At 43.6% G+C, this 20,779-nt stretch overlaps 1 protein-coding gene across 3 annotated transcripts in view; it reads right to left on the bottom strand.

The window, feature by feature from the left end:
• Window positions 1-16,379, bottom strand: part of LOC118396517 (fibulin-1) — a 51,068-nt gene extending 34,689 nt beyond the window's left edge. The window contains exons 1-11 of one of the 3 annotated variants that reach the window (XM_035790775.2): window positions 16,095-16,379; window positions 6,852-6,960; window positions 4,923-5,055; window positions 3,574-3,724; window positions 3,150-3,218; window positions 2,947-3,039; window positions 2,657-2,794; window positions 2,254-2,391; window positions 1,414-1,557; window positions 983-1,108; window positions 186-311 (exon numbers count right to left, since the gene is read on the bottom strand). In XM_035790775.2, coding sequence (XP_035646668.1) covers window positions 186-311; window positions 983-1,108; window positions 1,414-1,557; window positions 2,254-2,391; window positions 2,657-2,794; window positions 2,947-3,039; window positions 3,150-3,218; window positions 3,574-3,724; window positions 4,923-5,055; window positions 6,852-6,960; window positions 16,095-16,149 — 1,282 coding nt within the window. In that variant the 5' untranslated portion in view covers window positions 16,150-16,379. The remainder of the gene's footprint in view (window positions 1-185; window positions 312-982; window positions 1,109-1,413; window positions 1,558-2,253; window positions 2,392-2,656; window positions 2,795-2,946; window positions 3,040-3,149; window positions 3,219-3,573; window positions 3,725-4,922; window positions 5,056-6,851; window positions 6,961-16,094) is intronic. The other 2 variants (XM_035790774.2, XM_035790773.2) reach the window with 2 other exon arrangements.
• Window positions 16,380-20,779: the final 4,400 nt, after the last annotated feature.

The following is a 20,779-nucleotide window of genomic DNA, read 5'->3' as shown; positions in this document are numbered from 1 at the left end:
AGTGTTTTGTATCTCTGCTCTGCTTTTCGTAGTGTATTGATGTGTATATCTTTAAAAATAAAGATGCTGCACATGATCTTCAGAAAAAGACATGACCACAAACTTCAGTAAGGCAAAAAAAAGAGATGGCCAATGAGAGAAGCCCAGTTTTGAACACCTCTGTTATCCTTTGAAGGCTGCATTACCGTCACAGTTCCTGCTGTCGCTGGCCAGCTTGAAGCCTTGGGTGCAGCTGCACTTATAGGACCCCAGGACATTCTCACACTTGTGGGCACAGAGGCGCCCAGGGTAGTGCCTGCACTCGTTGATATCTAAGACACAGAAGAAAACGACACTAACTTGAACATCTACAGTTTGAGCAAGCACAGATGACTGTATCCAGTATCCTGGTCCTGTATGACACATCTACAGACCCAAGCACAGAGGACAGTATATCCTGGTCTTGTATGACTCAGTTGACCGAGTATGGCGCTTGCAGCGCCAGGATTGTGGGTTCGATTCCCGAAGCCACCAATACGTAAAATAATATATGCATGATTGTCAATCGCTTTGGATATAAGCATCTGCTAATTCAATTATTTTATAAACAGCATGGTTTGAGAACTGCTCTAATTACGTTGGTAACCAGTTTATAATAGCAATAAGGCAACTCAGGGGTTTGTGGTATATGGCCAATATGCCACGGCTAAGGGCTGTATCCAGGCACACCAGGTTGCGTCGTGCATACAAACATCCCTCAGCTGTGGTATATTGGCCATATATCACAACCCCTCGTGCCTTATTTTTAAAATAACATTATTGTATAACAGCCACCCAGTCTTGGGTGACCCTTAACTTGAACCCTTTGTCATAAGACCTACATAACACTGTGATAACACTGACATGACAGATGCCTTAAACAGTCATGACTGTTGGCGTCCTGCTTACGTCAACTGACATCACACTGCCATGTAACTACTAGGATGATTAAGTCAGTGCGTACCTTCGCAGACGCGGCTGATGCTGTTGAAGTTGAAGCCAGCCTTACACTCACAACGGAACGATCCTACCAGGTTGATACAGCCGTGGCCTGCACACGCACTGTCAGGACCCTTACACTCATCGATATCTGCACCAGGGGGGAGCGAGACCACAAGATATTACAGGAAGAAACAAGCACATTCTTAAGCAAAAGGATAGCGAGGCCACAGGAAATACATGGAAATGTAGGCTACAGTATCTGTTTGCTGATGCTAATCAATGGAGGTGAACGTGGCAGAGATCCATTCTAGCAGTACTGCAGTGTACACCGGGCATGTTGAGGCTCCCTTGGACAGAGGTGTCCAATATAGCCCAGGAGCGGGGCCTTATGGAGGCCTTCACCCCAACTGGCATGATGAGGTCTAAGTATGCAAGTGAGGCAGCTGTACGTACCCACGCAGCGGTTGCCGCCGTCATTGAGGTGGTATCCCCGGCCACAGTTGATAGAGTTCCTCTGGCAGGTGAAGGAGCCCATCGTGTTCATACATAACTGGCCAGGGCGGCACGGCTCTGTCTGGGCCAGACACTCATTGATGTCTGGGATAGAGATCAGAGGTTATACTGTACAGACGGGCAAAGATTATCTATATATTGACAAGATATTGGACTGTCTGCTCTAACAATGGGAATGAATGTTCGCAAATGCGGAAGGCAGGCGGGAGGAGGAGGAGCTGGTGGGAACATTCTAGCCAATGAGAGGGCAGATACTCATGTGAACAACATGCCCAACTCTGATATAGAATTGTTTTTTCAAAGTTGCCGGGATACCACGTAGGTCCACTTAAATCAGTACATTCGTAACAACCTAAACATTACGAAACTTCTATTAGATCAAATAAGCCTCACTTAGAAAATGTGCAATTAAATTTTGTGTTGACCAAATTCGACACTCTCTCATTGACCTTCATACAAAAAAATCCCACTTGGTCTGCTTTACACTTATTTCTCGCAAGAACAGATTTTGGGCCGCAGTCAGACCTCTCGCTTCGCCTCTTCAACTCTGATATGGTTCACATAGGGAACCACAGGGTCATATCACTGAACCCCTTGTGCCCCTTCCTCCCCGCCAGCACTACGATGATGAGTCCCTAAAATATGCCATGTATGTCAGAGAACACTGTGAACTGTACTTTGAAGATACTGTGTTTGGGGGTACATGTGGGATGGATGGGGTTATGTGTTGCCTTGATGATAGGTTGCCATGGTAACGTCTGTCAGGGTCCTGATGCTCACCGATGCAGCTGCCCATGGCGTCCTGGATGTATCCATCGCCACACTGGTTCTTGGGCAGACAGCGGAACGACCCCTGAGTGTTCTGACACTCAAAGTCCGGGGAGCAGTTGTGGGTTCCTGACTCACACTCGTCAATGTCTGGGGAAAGAAGGCATGTTGTACGAGGAAGATCAAACTGTATGTGATTCAAATCTATTCTCATAAATATTCAACAATAGTTTCATTGCAAGTCAAATTCTACCAGCAAATTCTACCAGCTGGGAATAGATAGAAAGAGACAGACGGACAGACGGACAGACAGATAGATCCAGTTTATCATGGATGTATGAATCATGAATCATACATATTGATCCTTCCTTATTCCCTTTCCCCCTGTAGGAGGCATTGTGTTGTGACCTCTGACCTTTGCAGTTGTTGCTGTCCGTGAGCTCGTAGCCAGTACCACAGCTGACCTCTCTCTGGCAACGGAATGACCCCACTGTGTTGATGCAGTGCTCGCCTCCTCTGCAGTTACTGGCCCCCAGCAGGCACTCGTTTATATCTGGGAGATGGAGGGAGGAAGAGGGGCAGATAGTATGGAAGCCGTATCTACGAGGTGAGAAATCCTAGTCCTTGGGAGCTACTAGATGTTTTATTCCAGCTCACTAACTTTTCAACAAGATATGGCTGGTACTGAACCTCCAGTCTACTCACCCTCACAGTTCTTCCCATCTGGTTTGAGTTTGTAACCTTTGAAGCAGGCACAGGTGCTGTTGCCCACACATTCCTGTGCACACTTGGCTAATCCTGTGCACATTATAAACAAACAGAAGATAAATGACTCGTGTTCCTGACTTTCTCTGTGAGGACACAGTCTATTAGTAACATGTGAAGGTCATGTGTGGAGGGGTTGTTACCACTGCTGCACATGTTATTCGGTAAGGGATTCTCCTTCTCAGTGAGGGTCTCGTTGTCTTTGTCAGAAACTGTGGGGAAAGAAAGGAGAAGATTGACCAGTATTGGCCAAAACTAAGTTCGCAAACAAAGAGTGTTGAAACCAATGAATGCATCAGGACAATGGAGTTCTTTACTAAAACGACAGTAAGACCCCTGTCTCCTAATGACCACCAGAGGGCAGAGTAGCATTGGACATACACTAGAAAGAATAACGTTCCAAACATCCTTCCACTCTCCACTCTCTCCACCTCTCTACTCCAGCGTTCACCTCCTCCCACCACTCCACTCGCTTGACTTTTTTCCACCTCTCTTCCCTCGATCCCTCCACCGTCTCTTCACCCTCTACCATTAGTCCTTCCCTCGTCTTAGAGTTGATTCTCTTACCCAGGGAGTTTCTGGTCTCCACATCAGGGGCTCCGTCATCGCAGCAGGCCCGGGACACCAGGCCACACTGATAGCCCAGAGACAGGTTGTGGTCACAGGTCAGACCATGCTCGCGAGCAGCCCGGCCCAGCAGACAACAGTCACAGCACATCTGAAGGGGTCAGACCAGGGATATACGATTACTCAATGTGTTTATATGCATCATTTGACCAGAATGACAGACGGACGGGGGGAAATTACATCATCATCACCACTTCTTTACAACTTCCCCACCATCATCTATCACCATTTTCTGAAGGGGATCCATCCGGGCTTGTCAAAGGGGAGGAATCTAGTTTGAGTGTGTCTGTCTGGTCTGTCTATCATCTCTGTCCTTGAGGTGTTGAGTGGTGCGGTTGTGGCAGGCAGCCTTGTGGTTACAAGCGTTGGCCCAGTAACCGAACAGTCGCTGGTTCGAATAACCGAGCTGACTCTTAAAAAAAAAACTTTAAAAAACTATGTGCCCTTGAGCAAGGCACTTAACCCGTAATTGCTCCTGTAAGTCGCTCCGGATAAGAGCGTCTGCTAAATTACAAAGAAAATAAAGTGGTAGTGTACTGAGAGCTTTTAGGGGGAGCTTAAAAATGACCATGGTATGCTATGGTTCCTCCCCCAATCTAAACTCCCATTCATCAAACGCAGCACACCTCAATGCAATCAGCCGACACCTGCAATTCGGGGGCGGATCAAGTAAAGGCGTGTTGCTGCCTGCACTAACAACGACCTCATTCTCCTGGGCAAAAGTACTGTGGCTCACTTGGCTAAATGCTTCGAGGACCTTGACTGATGCCATGGTGTGCAGCAGGATGGGGGCATAGAGGGTTGTGTAGGATCCCGAGGAAGAGGACAGCCAGGTGTAGAGAGTCCACCCTGGCAGAGAATATCTGAGGGGAATTGATCATCTACCTGTCAGCAACAAGCTCCATTCCTCACTCCTCCCCAGAGTGACATGTTTCAACCTGCTCACCAGGCACACACACACGCGGACACTCAATCTCATTCACTCTCCTGCAAAAATTGCACGTCCATTGGAGTGATGTACGGTGATCAGCGTGAGGTTCTTGAAGCGGTCAATGATTACTTCCCCCGACACACTTTTGATACACACGCATGTAAACACAAGTATTTGGCTGTATGCGCACACGCGGACAGTCTTTCACACACACACACACACACACACACACACACACACACACACACACACACACACACACACACACACACACACACACACACACACACACACACACACACACACACACACACACACACACACACACACACACACACACACACACACACACACACACCTTGGCAGTCTTGGTCTCGCAGGTGCTTCCAGTGAACTGTGTGTCACAGACCCCCTGCTCTTTGGCCATGTTGATGCCACTGGTGCAGATATTGTCCTCCAGAACCGCAGCGCAGCACTGCTCCTGCACTATCCTGTCAGACAGGAACAGGAAAGACACAGGGAGCACAGTTTATTCTTAACTCCATCACTGTGCTCCTTGGTGGAATAGAGCTCTGTCTCACAGTGCTTCCTGTTAAAAAGAGCCCCGGGCATGCCTACTGGGGATCTGCTAATAGTCCTGGTTGGTGCAGCTGCTGTACGTGGGCTGAGTGAAGAAGGAAAGCCCTGTGTAAACTCAAGGTGGATTAAAACTTTGTTTTGTGTTCATAATCTTCACTTTACCAGAGTTGGGTCAATGCAGCACTGTCTCCAATTGGCTTACCACGCTAACTGTTATGGGTACAGTGAAGCTAACTTAAGAATCCATTATTTACCGTCACTGTTTTAACCCTCCCACCTCCCATTGGATGTCCCTCCTCTGATGGACACAGAGGGCTGTAGGGCGGCAACACTTCCTAGATAGAGTTGCAAAATTCCGGTAACCTTCCCAAAATTCCCAGGTTTTACCAGAAATCCTGCTTGGATTTTGTAACCCGAATTCCCGGACAACATTACTGGAATTACATCCCTCTCTGAGTCTGGACAGGCCAGGGAGAACTTCCTGACAGCAGGATGACCAGTGATTTCCAACTATCTGACCTGTCTCTCCAGCTGGAGTGGCTTCATGAATGTTTTACAGTAAAACCAGAAACAGTTACAGGACCCTAAGACTTCAAAGGAGAAAACGGAGGTAGACAAAGAGCTGTATGAGTCTGTTGTAAATAATCAGATCTGAAGTGAGTGAGAGCAGGCAGAACACCTCTTTATTATACCATCAACTGAGACTGGGTTACGGTGCTCCAGCTGGAGAGATGGTTTGCTACTCTGAGGAAGGACAATAAGTTCAGGGGTGCTTGTGTCTGTCTGTCAGTGTGTCTGCCTGTTTCTGACTGTCTGTCTCAAGGGAGGGCGTGAAACCCATTGTCTGTTTTACGAGATTGGGTACTGTGCAGCACTTAGGTCTCCTCTCCACTCCACTCCTCTACCAACTAGCCTGTCTTTATCAACCCTCTTACCAGAAATTCTCTCTTTCCCTATAATCTAGATCTGTCCCCACGACAACTGCACTCACGTCACCTCCGCAGAACCTTTTAAGGGCACAACAGTGCTCCTGTCTGCCTTTTCTCTTCTTGTCTTTTTTTTGTGTCTGAAATAAGCTCTCTGATTTCCTGTTCTTCCCCCTCTCCAGTCCTTTCCAGTCCTCTCTCTATAGTTTCACCTCAGTGGTATTTCCTGGATTTGGCAATACCCCCTCTCTCTAAACCCTAAACCCAACACCCCCCTCAACCAAAAACCATCACACTTCCACCCTTACTCTATAATTTGAAAAAATTCTGGATCACTTGGGTAGCCAATGTCAATACATTTGCCATCAGAGAGAAGATGGAGCGACAGATCTCCTCCTTATTGGCCTTGAACCTGTGGCAGAACACCTTCTACTCTTACTACCAGAGCTGTTATTACCCTGTTATTACACTGTTATTACCACTAGTGTAATGTCTCCTGCTCTCACGCCAATTCAAGAATGTGGCTGGGGATTTACGACCGGGGGTACGGTAAAGTCCTCTCACAATATGGCCTACCACCATACCTATTGCACCATAGTCTATCTATACCGTTTACAGTCAACCAACCCCATGGGACTAATACTGAGGTAAGCAGTCCCCCCTATGGGCACAGAGGTTAAGACCATAGAAATATAATCTATTTTCTATAGTCTCTGTATTTCTCTGAGTAAGGCTGTTCAGTCAGAGAGTACATTAACTACTGTAAAAAAGGCCCCACTCACCTGCACGTGGTGGACTCAGAGATGAGAGGGATGGCTGTGCAGTCCTGGTTGTCAATGCCCCGAACCCGACCATCCTTACAGCACTCATCTATGGAGATCTGTTTTCCACCTGTGGATGGACACAACCACAAACAAACAGCGTGTGTTATTCATGGGCTTACGCTGAATGCCGTGGCTTGGCCTACTGAAGCGAGCGCAACAGTATCGGTGTGGGAGATCTAGAGACCCCAAATGGACTGTGACTCATCAGTCCTGTAAAACAGTTAGAGACTCATGAGAGCTGTCAACATCTGCATTCGATCTCCCATGATAGGGGTGTTAGCCTGCTGAGCTAAAGCCCAGGCACTAGCGCCGTGAGCTAACGCTAGCCTTCAGGGCTCAGGTTACTCATGATGCACAGAGCCACCTTCTATGTTACATAAGGTGACAGTCAACCCAAAGGGATAAGAAACACTCTCACATGAATTAGAAACTAAAATGTTAGAACAGAATAAATTGTGGTTTCAAGCCATGTCTTGCATACAACATAGTCTATTTTGCTGGGTGAGTAATACATGAGGATTGACATGTTTAGAACGATTATGCAAAGTATGTTTACAAAAAGTGCAACAAAAATAGTCCAAAACACAAGTATATTGTTGTCACCCAATGCCACTCACACTTTCACAGTATTAGCAATTTGTCTTCCAAATGATTGAAAAACTGTTTGGAATGTTTTTCTAAATGCCTGTAAGCCTTTTGCCAGCAATACTGAATGATGGATATGTTGTGTAGAAATAAGAGGTGACGACCGGAGTTGGACTAACTCTGTGGCGCTCCGTCTGCTTCTCCGTGTGGATTAAAAGAGCTCGGAATGCCTCGACTCTGTAAACAATTCAGCCATCGCAATCAGATCAAATACATTCATTTCCTTGTGGTTAGTGTATTCTGCCAAACGTGAAATAGCTTTGGCAGGTTGGCTGGTCCTTTCTTGCTTTAGGCTTAAACAAAGGCCTGTCTGCCAAATTGTTTTTTTATTAATATAAGTAGTCCTAAAGGACTCCTAAAATTCCTCTGTTACTCAGTTGGTAGAGCATGGTGCTTGCAATGCCAGGATAATGGGTTCGATTCCCAGGACCACCCATACATAAAAAATGTATGCATGCACGACTGTAAGTTGATAAAAGTGTCTTCTAAATGGCATGTCATTATTAAAGAACACTCAAGAGTAAAATCATATTTGTTAATCTAATAAACCAGTTGTTGGAACAAGGAACAATAGTGTATTCAACCACTGACTATAATAACACGTATCATAGTGGATCAGGGGATGTCTAAATGCTAAATCTAGCTTGGCTAACGAAACAAGATCAGAGGTTTCAAGTAAAGGAGGACAAGTGCCTGGAGGTTTTATCTTAAATTTACAGTTCCATAAAAAAAGTTTTAGTTCCAATTATTTCTGCCAGAGGAGGGAACGTGGTTTACAGTGCATTCGGAAAGTATTCAGACCTCTTGACTTTTCCACATTTTGTTACGTTACAGCCTTAATCTAAAATTGATTAAATTAATGTTTTTTTCCATCAATGTACATACAATAGCCCATAATGACAAAGTGAAAAACAGGTTTTTAGAAATTTGTGCAAATGGGTTACAAATAAAAAACAGAAAAATCTTATTTAGATAAGTATTCAGACCCTTTGCTATGAGACTCAAAATGTACCTCATTGATCATGCTTGTGATCTTTCTACAACTTGATTGGAGTCCACCTGTGGAAAATGCAATTGTTTGGACATGATTTGGAAAGGCACACACCTTCCTATATAAGGTCCCACCATTGTCCATAGAGCTCCAAGACAGGATTGTGTTGAGGCACAGATCTGGGGAAGGGCACTAAAACATTTCTGCAGCATTGAATGTCTCCAGGAACACAGTGGCCTCCATCATTCTTAAATGGAAGAAGTAGAGAACCACCTAGACTCTTCCTAGAGCTGGCTGCCTGTCAAACCTGAGCAATCGGGGGAGAAGGGACTTGGTCAGGAAGGTGACCAAGAACTCGATGGTCACTCTGACAGAGCTCCAGAGTTACTCTGTGGAGATGAGAGAACTTTCCAGAAGGATAACCATTTCTGCAGCACTTCACCATTCAGGCCTTTATGGTAGAGTGGCCAGATCGAAGCAACTCCTCAGCAAAAGACACGACAGCCCACTTGGAATTGTCCTTGAGTGACCCAGCCAGAGGCCGGACTTGAACCCGATCGAACAGCTCTGGAGAGACCTGAAATTAGCTCTACAGCGACGCTCCCCATCCAACCTGACAGAGCTTGAGAGGATCTGCAGAGAAGAATGGGAGAAACTCCCAAAATACAGGTGTGTCAAGCTTGTAGCGTCATACCCAAGAAGACTCAAGGCTGTAATCGCTGCCAAAGGTGCTTCAACATAGTACGGAGTAAAGGGTCTGAATACTTGTGTAAATGTGATATTTCCGTTGTATTTTTATACACTTGCAAAAAAATCCCCCAAAATGTTTTTGCTTTGTCATTGTGGGTTATTGTGTGCAAATTGATGAGGGGAAAAAAAAACAATTGAATCCATTTTACGATAAGGCTGGAATGTAACAAAATGTGGAAAAAGTCAAGGAGTCTGAATACTTTCCAAATGCACTGAACAGTATATCCTTGAATATGGTAACTGCAGGCAGGGGCCAAAGGTGTGAACAAATGAACTTAATATAAAAAATAATATGGTCATTTATCCAAAGCAAATGAGAGAACTGTCAACATTAACTGTGGGAAATAGCAATGAAAAGATGTGGACAGATGAATAAAAAGCAGTGTCGTTATACAACAACCATGCTACCTTTTCCTGCAAGTGAAAGTCATTCTTATTGTAAATCAACAGCAGAGTGTATAATCAAACAACAACGTAATAGGTAGTATAATAGATGCATTACCAAGCCAAGAAACACTATTTTGCTGACTCACTGAACAAGCCTGTTGAGGCCAGCCAGACTAACAACTGCAACAGTCGAGCTCCTTGTCCCGCCGTGAACTGAGTAATAAAGCTCTTAGCAACAGGGGGAGATGAGAGGGATTTTAACAGGCCCCATAACCAGCCTTCATTGGGCCTCAGTCTGACTAGAGTCACAATCTTCAACGGTGATAAGGTCTAACTCTGCTTTCATCTGAGGGCAGGGACCAACACCAGGATGCTCTTGGAAAGGGTCAAAAGTGTTGCTCAGAGAGAGAACAGTTACACACGTAAAAAAGTAAAGAAAATACATCTGCTGGAAGAGTAGGGAATGGTCGGAAATTGTTAACACCTCCTGTGGGGAACAATTCTCCTTGCTTGGCTTCCCCCCAGGCCAGTTTTTGCCAGTCTGGACATTTTATTTTTCTTGACCACTACCACTGCCATTAACTGACATCCCCTTGCCAAAACACCCTAGAATCTGGAAGCCTCTGTATGTCGTTAGAAACATCAGACAAACCCCCAGGGAACAACTACCATGAAGCACAAAGCTCTAGAATGTTCCCTTCCAAGCTCAGAGGAGGCATAGAATGAGAATGTCATACAATGTCTCACTTTCAGTCTCAACTGACGGAAAGAGGTGTTCACATGACTCACTCCCTGGTGTGTTCTGGTGTTTTCACACTACTCTCTCTCAACATTACGAGAGGCGTTCACACCTCTCAGCGGATTGCTGGAATTTACACGCCTAATTATCACCCTCTTTTCTCCTACCCTAAAGATAATCTGGGATTAGAGCCTGAGTGATGTGTGTGGTTTGGGGATTGTTCTAGAGGTAGTTGTAGTATGAATAGTGGGGGAAGATAAAAAATAAAAAAGATATATTCAGTATCAGTTAAAAGTTTGGAGAAACCTACTCATTCAAGGGCTTTTCTTTATTTTGACTATTTTCCACATCATAGAATAATAGTGACGGCATCAAAACTAGGAAATAGCACATATGGAATCATTTAATAACCAAAAAAGTGTTGAACAAATCAAAATATATTTTATATTTGTGAGTCTTCAAAGTAGCCTCGATGACCGCTTTGCACACACTTGGCATTCTCTCAACCAGCTTCATGAGGAATGCATTTCAATTAACAGGTGTGCCTTGTTAAAAGTTAACTTGTGGAATCTTCTTGTTGCGTTTGAGCCAATCATTTGTGTCATGACAAGGTATATTTATTAAACCAGGCAAGTCAGTTAAGAACAAATTCTTATTTACAAAGACGGCCTAGGAACAGTGGGTTAACTGCCTTGTTCAGGGGCAGAACAGCAGATGTTTACCTTGTCAGCTCAGGGATTTCATCTAGCAACTTTTCAGTTACAGGCCCAACGCTCCAACCACTAGGCTACCAGCCGCCCCAAAGGTAGGGTGGTATACAGAAGATAAAGCAAAGCTGTCATCAAGGCAAAGGGTGGCTATGTCAAAAGATATTTTGATGTCATCACTATTATTGTACAATGTAATAAATATAAGAAAATATAGAAAAACCCTGGAATGTGTTGGTGTGTCCAAACTTTTGACTGGTACTGTATATACAATATGTTTATTTATCTTCCCCCACTATTCATACTACAACTATTTGCAAATGTTAGATTTTTGCATATTGTTTATTTCACTTGCTTTGGCAATGTAAACATATGTTTCCCATGCCATTAAAGACTGACTGACAGAGAGAGAGACAGAGAGACAGAGAGAGAGAGAGAGACAGAGAGAGAGAGAGAGACAGAGAGAGAGACAGAGAGAGAGACAGAGAGAGAGACAGAGAGAGAGACAGAGACAGAGAGACAGAGAGACAGAGAGACAGAGAGACAGAGAGAGACAGAGAGACAGAGAGAGACAGAGAGAGACAGAGAGACAGAGAGACAGAGAGACAGAGAGACAGAGAGAGACAGAGAGAGAGAGAGAGAGAGAGAGAGAGAGAGAGAGAGAGAGAGAGAGAGACAGAGAGACAGAGAGACAGAGAGACAGAGAGACAGAGAGAGAGAGAGAGAGAGAGAGACAGAGAGACAGAGAGACAGAGAGACAGAGAGAGAGAGAGACAGAGAGAGAGAGAGACAGAGAGAGAGACAGAGAGAGAGAGAGAGACAGAGAGACAGAGAGACAGAGAGAGAGAGAGAGAGAGCAGACAGAGAGACAGACAGAGACAGAGAGACAGACAGAGAGACAGAGAGACAGAGAGAGAGAGACAGAGACAGAGACAGAGAGAGAGAGAGAGAGAGAGAGAGAGAGAGAGAGAGAGAGAGAGAAAAAAAAAAACATTGCTGGCCCATGTCTAGACTTCTCATGTAAACACTGCTTAATGAGCCCAGTGGAGCTCTAGTCCCTCAGCCTAAACCCACAGCAAAGGCCTATCGGAGACAGACCCAGACATCACAGCAGCACAGTCCACTTCCATGGGTCACATCCTTTATCTAACCCGCTTCAGTCAGTTTACCCTACTGTCATCATCGTGACACAAATGACCTTATAATGTAAATGCTTAAGATCTTTATCATTTGTCATTTGACTAACGGTCTGAATAGCCTGTAGCAATGCATTTGTTGGCCATATTATAACATTCGATTTGCAGGTACGTATTTGTCTGACTGAGTCTAGTAAGTTTGAGTTCATACAAAAATATGTGAATAAGTGATTCATGTACATGAACGGTTTATATCCTGATTCTATGGGACCATCTTCAGATCTTCGATCCACCTTGACACCATCCATACCTAATGGAAGTGATACACCACCCTGACCCTTGACTCTCTCCCGTGTAGCATTGAAGCTGAGAAGAGGAGCAAGGGGCGCTGATAGGTGTTGGAGGGAGGGTATGGCCCCAGTGAGACATGCCCAATAAAATTGAATTCAACGGAGGAGGGGTGATGTCAAATTCTTACATTAAAGTCAATGGGCCAGAATTCCTAAGCACACCACCGACAGGAGCCCCACAGACTGTGAAATCGGCACCATGTGTGTCCAGGGGACCCTGATCTGGGGTATATACAGGGCATTCAGAAAGTATTCAGACTCCTTTACTTTTTCCACATGTTGTAACGTTACAGTCTTATTCTAAAATCTATTAAATCGTTTGTTTCCCTCATCAATCTACACACAATACCCCATATTGACAAAGTAAAAACAGGCTTAAGATTTTTTTGCTAATTTATTACAAATAAAACACGGAAATATTACATTTAGATAAGTATTCAGACCGTATACTCAGAACTTCGTTGAAGAACCTTTGGCAGCGATCACAGCCTTGAGTCTTCTAAGGAATGATGCTACAAGCTTGGCACACCTGTATTTGGGGAGTTTCTACCAGTCTTCTCTGCAGATCCTCTCAAGCTCTGTCAAGTTGGACGGGGAACGTCGCTGCGCAGCTATTTTCAGGTCTCTCCAGAGATGTTCGATCGGGTTCAAGTCCGGGCTCTGGCTGGGCCACTCAAGGACATTCAGAGAGTTGTCCCGAAGCCACTCCTGCATTGTCTTGGCTGTGAGCTTAGGGTCATTGTCCTGTTTGAAGGTGAATCTTCACCCCATTCTGAGGTCCTGCGCACTCTGGAGCAGGTTTTCATCGAGGATCTCTCTGTACTTTGCTCCGTTCATCTTTCTATTGATCCGAAAAGATCAAGGGAAAGACTGAAAAACATCCCCACAACATGATGCTGCCACCACCATGCTTCACCGTAGGGATGGTGCCATGTTTCCTCCAGAAGTGATGCTTGGCATTCAGGCCAAAGAGTTCAATCTTGGTTTCATCAGACCAGAGAATCTTGTTTCTCATGGTCTGAGAGTCTTTATGCACCTTTTGGCAAACTCCAAGTGGACTGTCATGTGCCAGGAGTGGCTTCAGTCTGGCCACCGTACCATAAAGGCCTGGAGTGCTGCAGAGATGGTTGTCTATCTGGAAATTTCTCCCATCTCCACAGAGGAACTCTGGAGCTGTGTCAGAGTGACAATTGAGTTCTTGGTCACCTCCCTGACCAAGGCCCTTCTCCCCCAATTGCTCAGTTTGGCTGGGCGGACAAAGCTAGAAAGAGTCTTGGTGGATTCAAACATCTTCCATTTAAGAATGATGGATGCCACTGTGTTCTTGGGGACCTTCAATTATACAACTTGATTGGAGTCCACCTCTCATTTTTTCACTTTGTCATTATGGGGTATGTAGATTGATGAGGGAAAAACATTATTTAATACATTTTTTAATAAGCCTGTAACGTAACAAAATGTGGAAAACGGGAAGGGGTCTGAATACTTTCCGAATGCACTGTAGGTCATCCCATGCCTCTGTGACCCATGGATGGTCCCCCTCTTAAGGATCCACCCCTTTTTCCCCCCTTTTTTCAATTTGCCAGCCCAGGCGCAGTTTGGATTTTGTCCACTAGATGGCAGCAGTGTATGTGCAAAGTTTAAGACTGATCCAATGAACTATTGTATTTCTGTTCAAAATTGTGTATCAAGACTGCCCAAATGTGTCTAGTTGGTTTATTAATACATTTTCAAGTTCATAACTGTGCACTCTCCTCAAACAATAACATGGCATTATTTCACTGTAATAGCTACTGTAAATTGGACAGTGCAGTTAGATTAACAAGAATTTAAGCTTTCTGCCAAAATCCGATATGTCTATGTCCTGGAAAATGTTGTTGTTACTTACAACCTCATGCTAATCACATTAGCCTACGTTAGCTCAACCATTCCGTGGGGGACCCACCGATCCCGTAGAGGTTTAAGTCAGGACCGTGCTCCCTTTCCAGACCAGCCACCGCTCAGTGTTTCCAGACTCATTTGACACACCCTCATAGTGAAAAGTATGAAACACACCGTGAATCTCACTTCTGATAAGTACTTATTATAGTGGGAGGCCGTTCCTTCTCTTGCTAGAACAAAAGCGATACCTGCTGCGTAGTGACGAACCTACCTATTCTACTTGTAGAATCGCAATGCTCACAAGTGGCCAATGACTTTGAGCCAGTCAGAGAGCACGAAAACACAAAGTGGGGGAGCCAACAACAACAAAAAAAGGGAAAGGGGAGCATTTGTTAAAACATCCACGGATGAGACAGTCACACTTCATATGCAATGTAGGCTATGGGAGGTAGCTAGTTAGACACAATTCACACAACAATAAATACTACATCCAAACTAGTTAACCACTTTAACTAGTATTGACGTGATAATTAAATCAGAATGGATTAGCTAGTTTGAAGAAGTTTCCATGAAACGGCTGCCTGTGTTAACTTCTGAGTTAGTGCAGTGTCCTTAACTAGCTAGCTAGATATGATAACATTACCTAGCTAGCTAAACATTGGGCTGTGGGCTAACACTGGCAGTATGGTATGGAATAACTTGTTTCTTTGTCATTTTGCTAGCTAGTTGTCTAGTTGTAGGCACCTGGCTAGTATCAACAAGGGCTTTCTACAAAATAGCAACATTAGCGCAGATAGCTTGGAATCTAGACCATAAGCAATACGCACTGATATGCGTTGTCAAGCGCTACTGCCACCTTCTGGTTTGGAGTAGTTTAACAAGGCTGAGTGGCTGACGACATCCAAGTCTTTGCTGTGTGAGCAGACAAGAGATTGACAATCCTACTGGTGTGTCTGAGTTTTAAGGAGAGACCTGCCCTGCATCTGGTTGGCTGGTTGAGCAGCAATCATTTTGGGCACATTTCCGTACTCTAAACTTTAAAACCTTGTTACGGTTTCAGCTTGGGAAATCGTTTCCAGTAGTCTGAGAAATGTCTACTGGTGAAATTAGTCCATATTTTACACAACGCAAAATACATTTAATCCCTGTCAAATCACTTTAGGACAAATTGGGAATGTTGAAATCTTCCCTAAAACTGGTAATCATGGGCAGATGTTTTACTGGCAACAAGACACACACACACACACACACACACACACACACACACACACAAAATCAAAGCAAACCTAAATCCAAATGACACACACACACTGAACAGCATGTAACACAGTAGGCTTCAAGTTACTACTGTAATATAACTGCCAAAAAGTGTTCATGAAATCACATGTAAACACTTTATGGGAACTGTTTTACTCCAGTGCTACCCGACATCTGCCCATACAGTGATAGTGCAGTAGCCTGCTTAGGGTGATACGTTTGAAATATCTAACATGCCTGAGTGAATTTATATGGTATTCCAACCATATGCATCACGCATGGGCATGGATTGATTCTCATGGGAAGAATTCAAGCTTGAAACAGTAGGTTAGTATCCTGAAGTAAAACGGTAACTGACCTTGTCCGTTGAGAAATCCGAACAGAGAGAAAAGTATAACTATCCCGGGACCCATTGGATAAAGAAGATACTTTTTTTGCAAACCCCCAAAAAGTGTCAAACAGTCAGATCTGTAATATTCTGCACTAAGAGCGTGAACCAACAGTACAGTTTCTCACGGACACGCAGATTTCAAGCGAAAGGTAGAAAAACGGTGAGCACGCTGGACAGGAGTAGTCTATACGAGTGTGTGTTTGTGCTTGTGATGGGGCTAGTGAATCGCAGCGTCATCGTGTCTGTCTCGGAACGCAACCTCGGAACGAGCGTCTATCTAGCTCCTAGGGGCGGGTGACGCTAAAAAAAAATCTAAACTCCAGAAACCCCAACTGTAGTGTATTGATTTCCACTTTACAGTAGTATACGTCCAATGTCTTATAGGACACACTCATTTAATTCACGCCGTTTCATTGACTTTCCATTATGACAGATAAATAAGTAGCCTAAAATATACATTTATTATTTTGACTGAAAATCTGTAATGATGACATTATTTGACACTGTCCCCCAACTTCAATTACTTTCATCCAGACATCTCTGTCTGTGACAGAATGATCCCACTGTTTTATCTGAATAACATCTGGACTCCACTATGGAGTGGTTCTGTGGTTATATTAAAACCTGTTGTGGCCATAGCCAGACTTCAATACATCAAATCCTTCGAATTTTGTCGGTTAAGGCAAATTTTTGAGAATGTAATGCATATTCCATATTTTGGAACATTTACGACCATCCTCCTCGGTAGACAGACTTGTGTAATTATTCGCCACCACGGTATTTGAGGTTGAGAAAATTGCCCTTCAGGAAAATTATTGATTTAATTGAAGCATATGCTATTTGGTCTGTCTGTCTGGTTATTTCATCCTCACAGACTGTGACAGACAGACTTGGGGTTTATTTTTCACCAAATGGTGAAACAATGCACATTCCGATATGGGAGAGATATAAACCTATAAAACATTTCCTCTCAATTCGAACTGCCTGTGCGTAGATACACAACTACAGTGAATGCATGGATGTAGGCCTATCTACCTCGCCGACAGCGTCATTGCGTTTTGGTACACCAGAAGCATGTTAATGAATGAATGCTGCGCTTGCTTTGCAGCCTTGCGTTGCGGAGGCAGTTTCAGTGGGTTCAGTGTTCTGTGTGTCGCATGAAATGGATTTATCCAACCTATGCATCAAATTGTATGCATAGATTTGACAGAAATACTATCAAAAGTTGAATGTTCTACTTTTGTTGCACGCGTAGGGTGAGTATTGGTAAAGTGGGACACTTTCTGAAAATGTGCTTTCCTTAAAGAATCATCCAATTGTCTTAACCCCAACATGATACCATTCTAAATAGCTTAATAACTCTACTCAGTGGCGGCTCTAGGCTCCCTGGGCGACCCCCCCCCTCAAGACTGTTTCAAGGACAGCTTTTTTCCATCTATGTAACATTGCAAAATCAGAAACATTCTGTCCAAAAATTATACAGAAAAATGAATCCATGCTTTTGTTACCTCTAGGTTAGACTACTGCAATGGTTTACTTTCGGCTACCTGGATAAAGCACTAAATAAACTTCAATTAGTGCTAAATACCGCTGCTAGAATCCTGACGAGAACTAAAAAAATGTATCATATTACTCTAGTGCTACCTTCCCTACACTGGCTTCCTGTTAAGGCAAGGGCTGATGTCAAGGTTTTATTGCTAACCTACAAAGCATTACATGGGCTTGCTCCTACCAGTCTTTCTGATTTGGTCCTGCCATACATACCTACACGTACGCTACGGTCACAAGATGCAGGCCTCCTAATTATCCCTAGAATTTCTAAGCAAACAGCTGGAGGCAAGGCTTTCCCCTATAGAGCTCTAATTTTATGGAATGTTCTGCTTACCCATGTGAGAGACACAGACTCGGTCTCAACCTTTAAGTCTTTACGGAAGACTCATCCCTTCAGAGGGTCATATGATTGAGTGTAGTCTGGCCCAGGAGTGTGAAGGTGAACGGAAAGGCTCTGGAGCAACGAACCGCCCTTGCTGTCTCTGCCTGGCCGGTTCCTCTTTCTCCATGGGGATTCTCTGCCTCTATCCCTATTACAGGGGCACTGGCTTACTGGTGCTCTTCCATGCCTTCCCTAGGAGGGGTGCGTCACTTGGTGCGTCACTTGAGTGGGTTGAGTCGCTGACGTGGTCTTCCTGTCTGGGTTGGCGCCCCCCGTCTTATCCGGTGTCCTGTGTGAATTTAAGTATGCTCTCTTTCTCTTTTTCTTTCTCTCTCTCGGAGGACCTGAGCCCTAGGACCATGCCTCAGGACTACCTGGCATGATGACTCCTTGCTGTCCACCTGGCCGTGCTGCTGCTCCAGGTTCAACTGTTCTGCCTGCGGCTATGGAACCCTGACCTGTTCAAGGGACGTGCTATCTGTCTCAGACCTGCTGTTTTCAATTCTCTAGAGACACCAGGAGCGGTAGAGATACTTTCAATGATCGGCTATGAAAAGCCAACTGACATTTATTCCTGAGGTGCTGACTTGTTGCACCCTCGACAACTACTGTGATTATTATTATTTGACCATGCTGGTCATTTATGAACATATGAACATCTTGGCCATGTACTGTTATAATCTCCACCCGGCACAGCCAGAAGAGGACTGTCCACCCCTCATAGCCTGGTTCTTCTCTAGGTTTCTTCCTAGGCTTTGGTCTTTCTAGGGAGTCTTTCCTAGCCACCATGCTTCTACACCTGCATTGCTTGCTGTTTGGGGTTTTAGGCTGGGTTTCTGTACAGCACTTTGAGATTTCAGCTGATGTAAGAAGGGCTATATACAGTGCCTTGCGAAAGTATTCGCCCCCCTTGAACTTTGCGACCTTTTGCCACATTTCAGGCTTCAAACATAAAGATATAAAACTGTATTTTTTGTGAAGAATCAACAAGTGGGACACAATCATGAAGTGGAACGACATTTATTGGATATTTCAAACTTTTTTAACAAATCAAAAACTGAAAAATTGGGCGTGCAAAATTATTCTGCCCCCTTAAGTTAATACTTTGAAGCGCCACCTTTTGCTGCGATTACAGCTGTAAATCGCTTGGGGTATGTCTCTATCAGTTTTGCACATCGAGAGACTGAAATTTTTTCCCATTCCTCCTTGCAAAACAGCTCAAGCTCAGTGAGGTTGGATGGAGAGCATTTGGGAACAGCAGTTTTCAGTTCTTTCTTTCTTTCTTTCTTTCTTTCTTTCTTTCTTTCTTTCTTTCTTTCTAGCTTTGACCACAACTTCCAGACTTTATCATGTTCCTAGAAGGCATGGATTATGGAGTCACTATTCGTTTTGCAATTGAGACATGACTCTGCCGTTGTGCTACGGAATTAGTGAGTTTTGATTCTTGTATAATACATTCTATACATTAGTTTATACTGGATTAAGCATGCATTTTTGTTAACTGTAATTTTGTTAGTTATGCTCCAACTTTCCCTCCATCGTGTGCCAACATCAGTTCTTTATACTTAAGTCTTGGTCCCAATAGTTTAAAAAATGTTTGATTGAATTTGTTAGTTGAATATGCTCTCGTCAAGGTTTTGTATGTCTTCCCTATCATATAAACATCCTTTTCTGATTCAAATAAGATTCCCTCAAGGTTGCTCTGATCTCAAAATCGAAATTGTGTGATATGTAACTTTTATGTTGCATATATTTGAAACTATCTACATTGGTCAGTACAAAATTACTTTTTAATTCTGTCATGGAAATACATATATTTAGTAACAAAGAGAGGCACCAACTTCGGTGGAAGTCGTGACAAGTATTCAGAAAATATTTTTAGCAAAGGGAGCATTGAGTTTTCAATATTGGCCAAGTTTAACAGGATATCATCTGCAAATAAGTTTAGTTTATAATCATGTTTACCAAAACCAATACCTGTTTGGGTCCTGTCTAATTCTATCTGAAAGCGGTTCAATTGCCAGTGCAAACAGGTGGGGGAAGAGGGGACATCCCAGTCTTGTGCCTATTTCTTAAGCGATTTAATCAGATAATGGTATTATTTGTGTATATTTTAACTTTATGACATTTATACAATACTTTTCTTAAATCTATTATTTCAGCTGGAAATTTGAAAGCTTACAAAGTTTGGAATAGAAAAGGCCATTCAAGACAAAGCCTTTTCGGCATCAACAACCATTATTGATAAATCTAGATCTTGGTTTTTTGCATATTGTATTAAACTTTTAAACATATTTTTGTAGTTGTTTGTGTCTATTTGTAATAAACCATGTTTGATTGATATGTATCAAGTCTGGTAAGACTTTTGCCATTCTATTGCTTATAAGCATTGCTATTATTTTGTCCAAATGTATGAAACTTGTCTATAATCAGCAGGGGACTATCCAGATTTTCCTGGTTTTAATATAACTGAAATAACTGTTTGATATATGGAACTAGGAAGTACTGAATTGAGTGGCATGTGTGTTGTCATTTGTGAAAATAAGGGGGCTACTTTGTTCCAAATTTTCAATGGAATAATATGGGAAAGCCATCCCTCCATTCCTATATATATATATATATATATAAAGAACCATTTAAAACATTTTAGTCGATATGACATACATTATGAGAGCGGTGGGCCTTCCATAGAATGGGAGGATCATAGTATAAACACTGT

This window comes from Oncorhynchus keta, chromosome 17 (assembly GCF_023373465.1).
Source record: "Oncorhynchus keta strain PuntledgeMale-10-30-2019 chromosome 17, Oket_V2, whole genome shotgun sequence".
NCBI classification, from domain to species: domain Eukaryota; kingdom Metazoa; phylum Chordata; class Actinopteri; order Salmoniformes; family Salmonidae; genus Oncorhynchus; species Oncorhynchus keta.
Note: the sequence above shows the minus strand (reverse complement) of the source record. Positions and strands in the feature narration are given on the sequence as shown.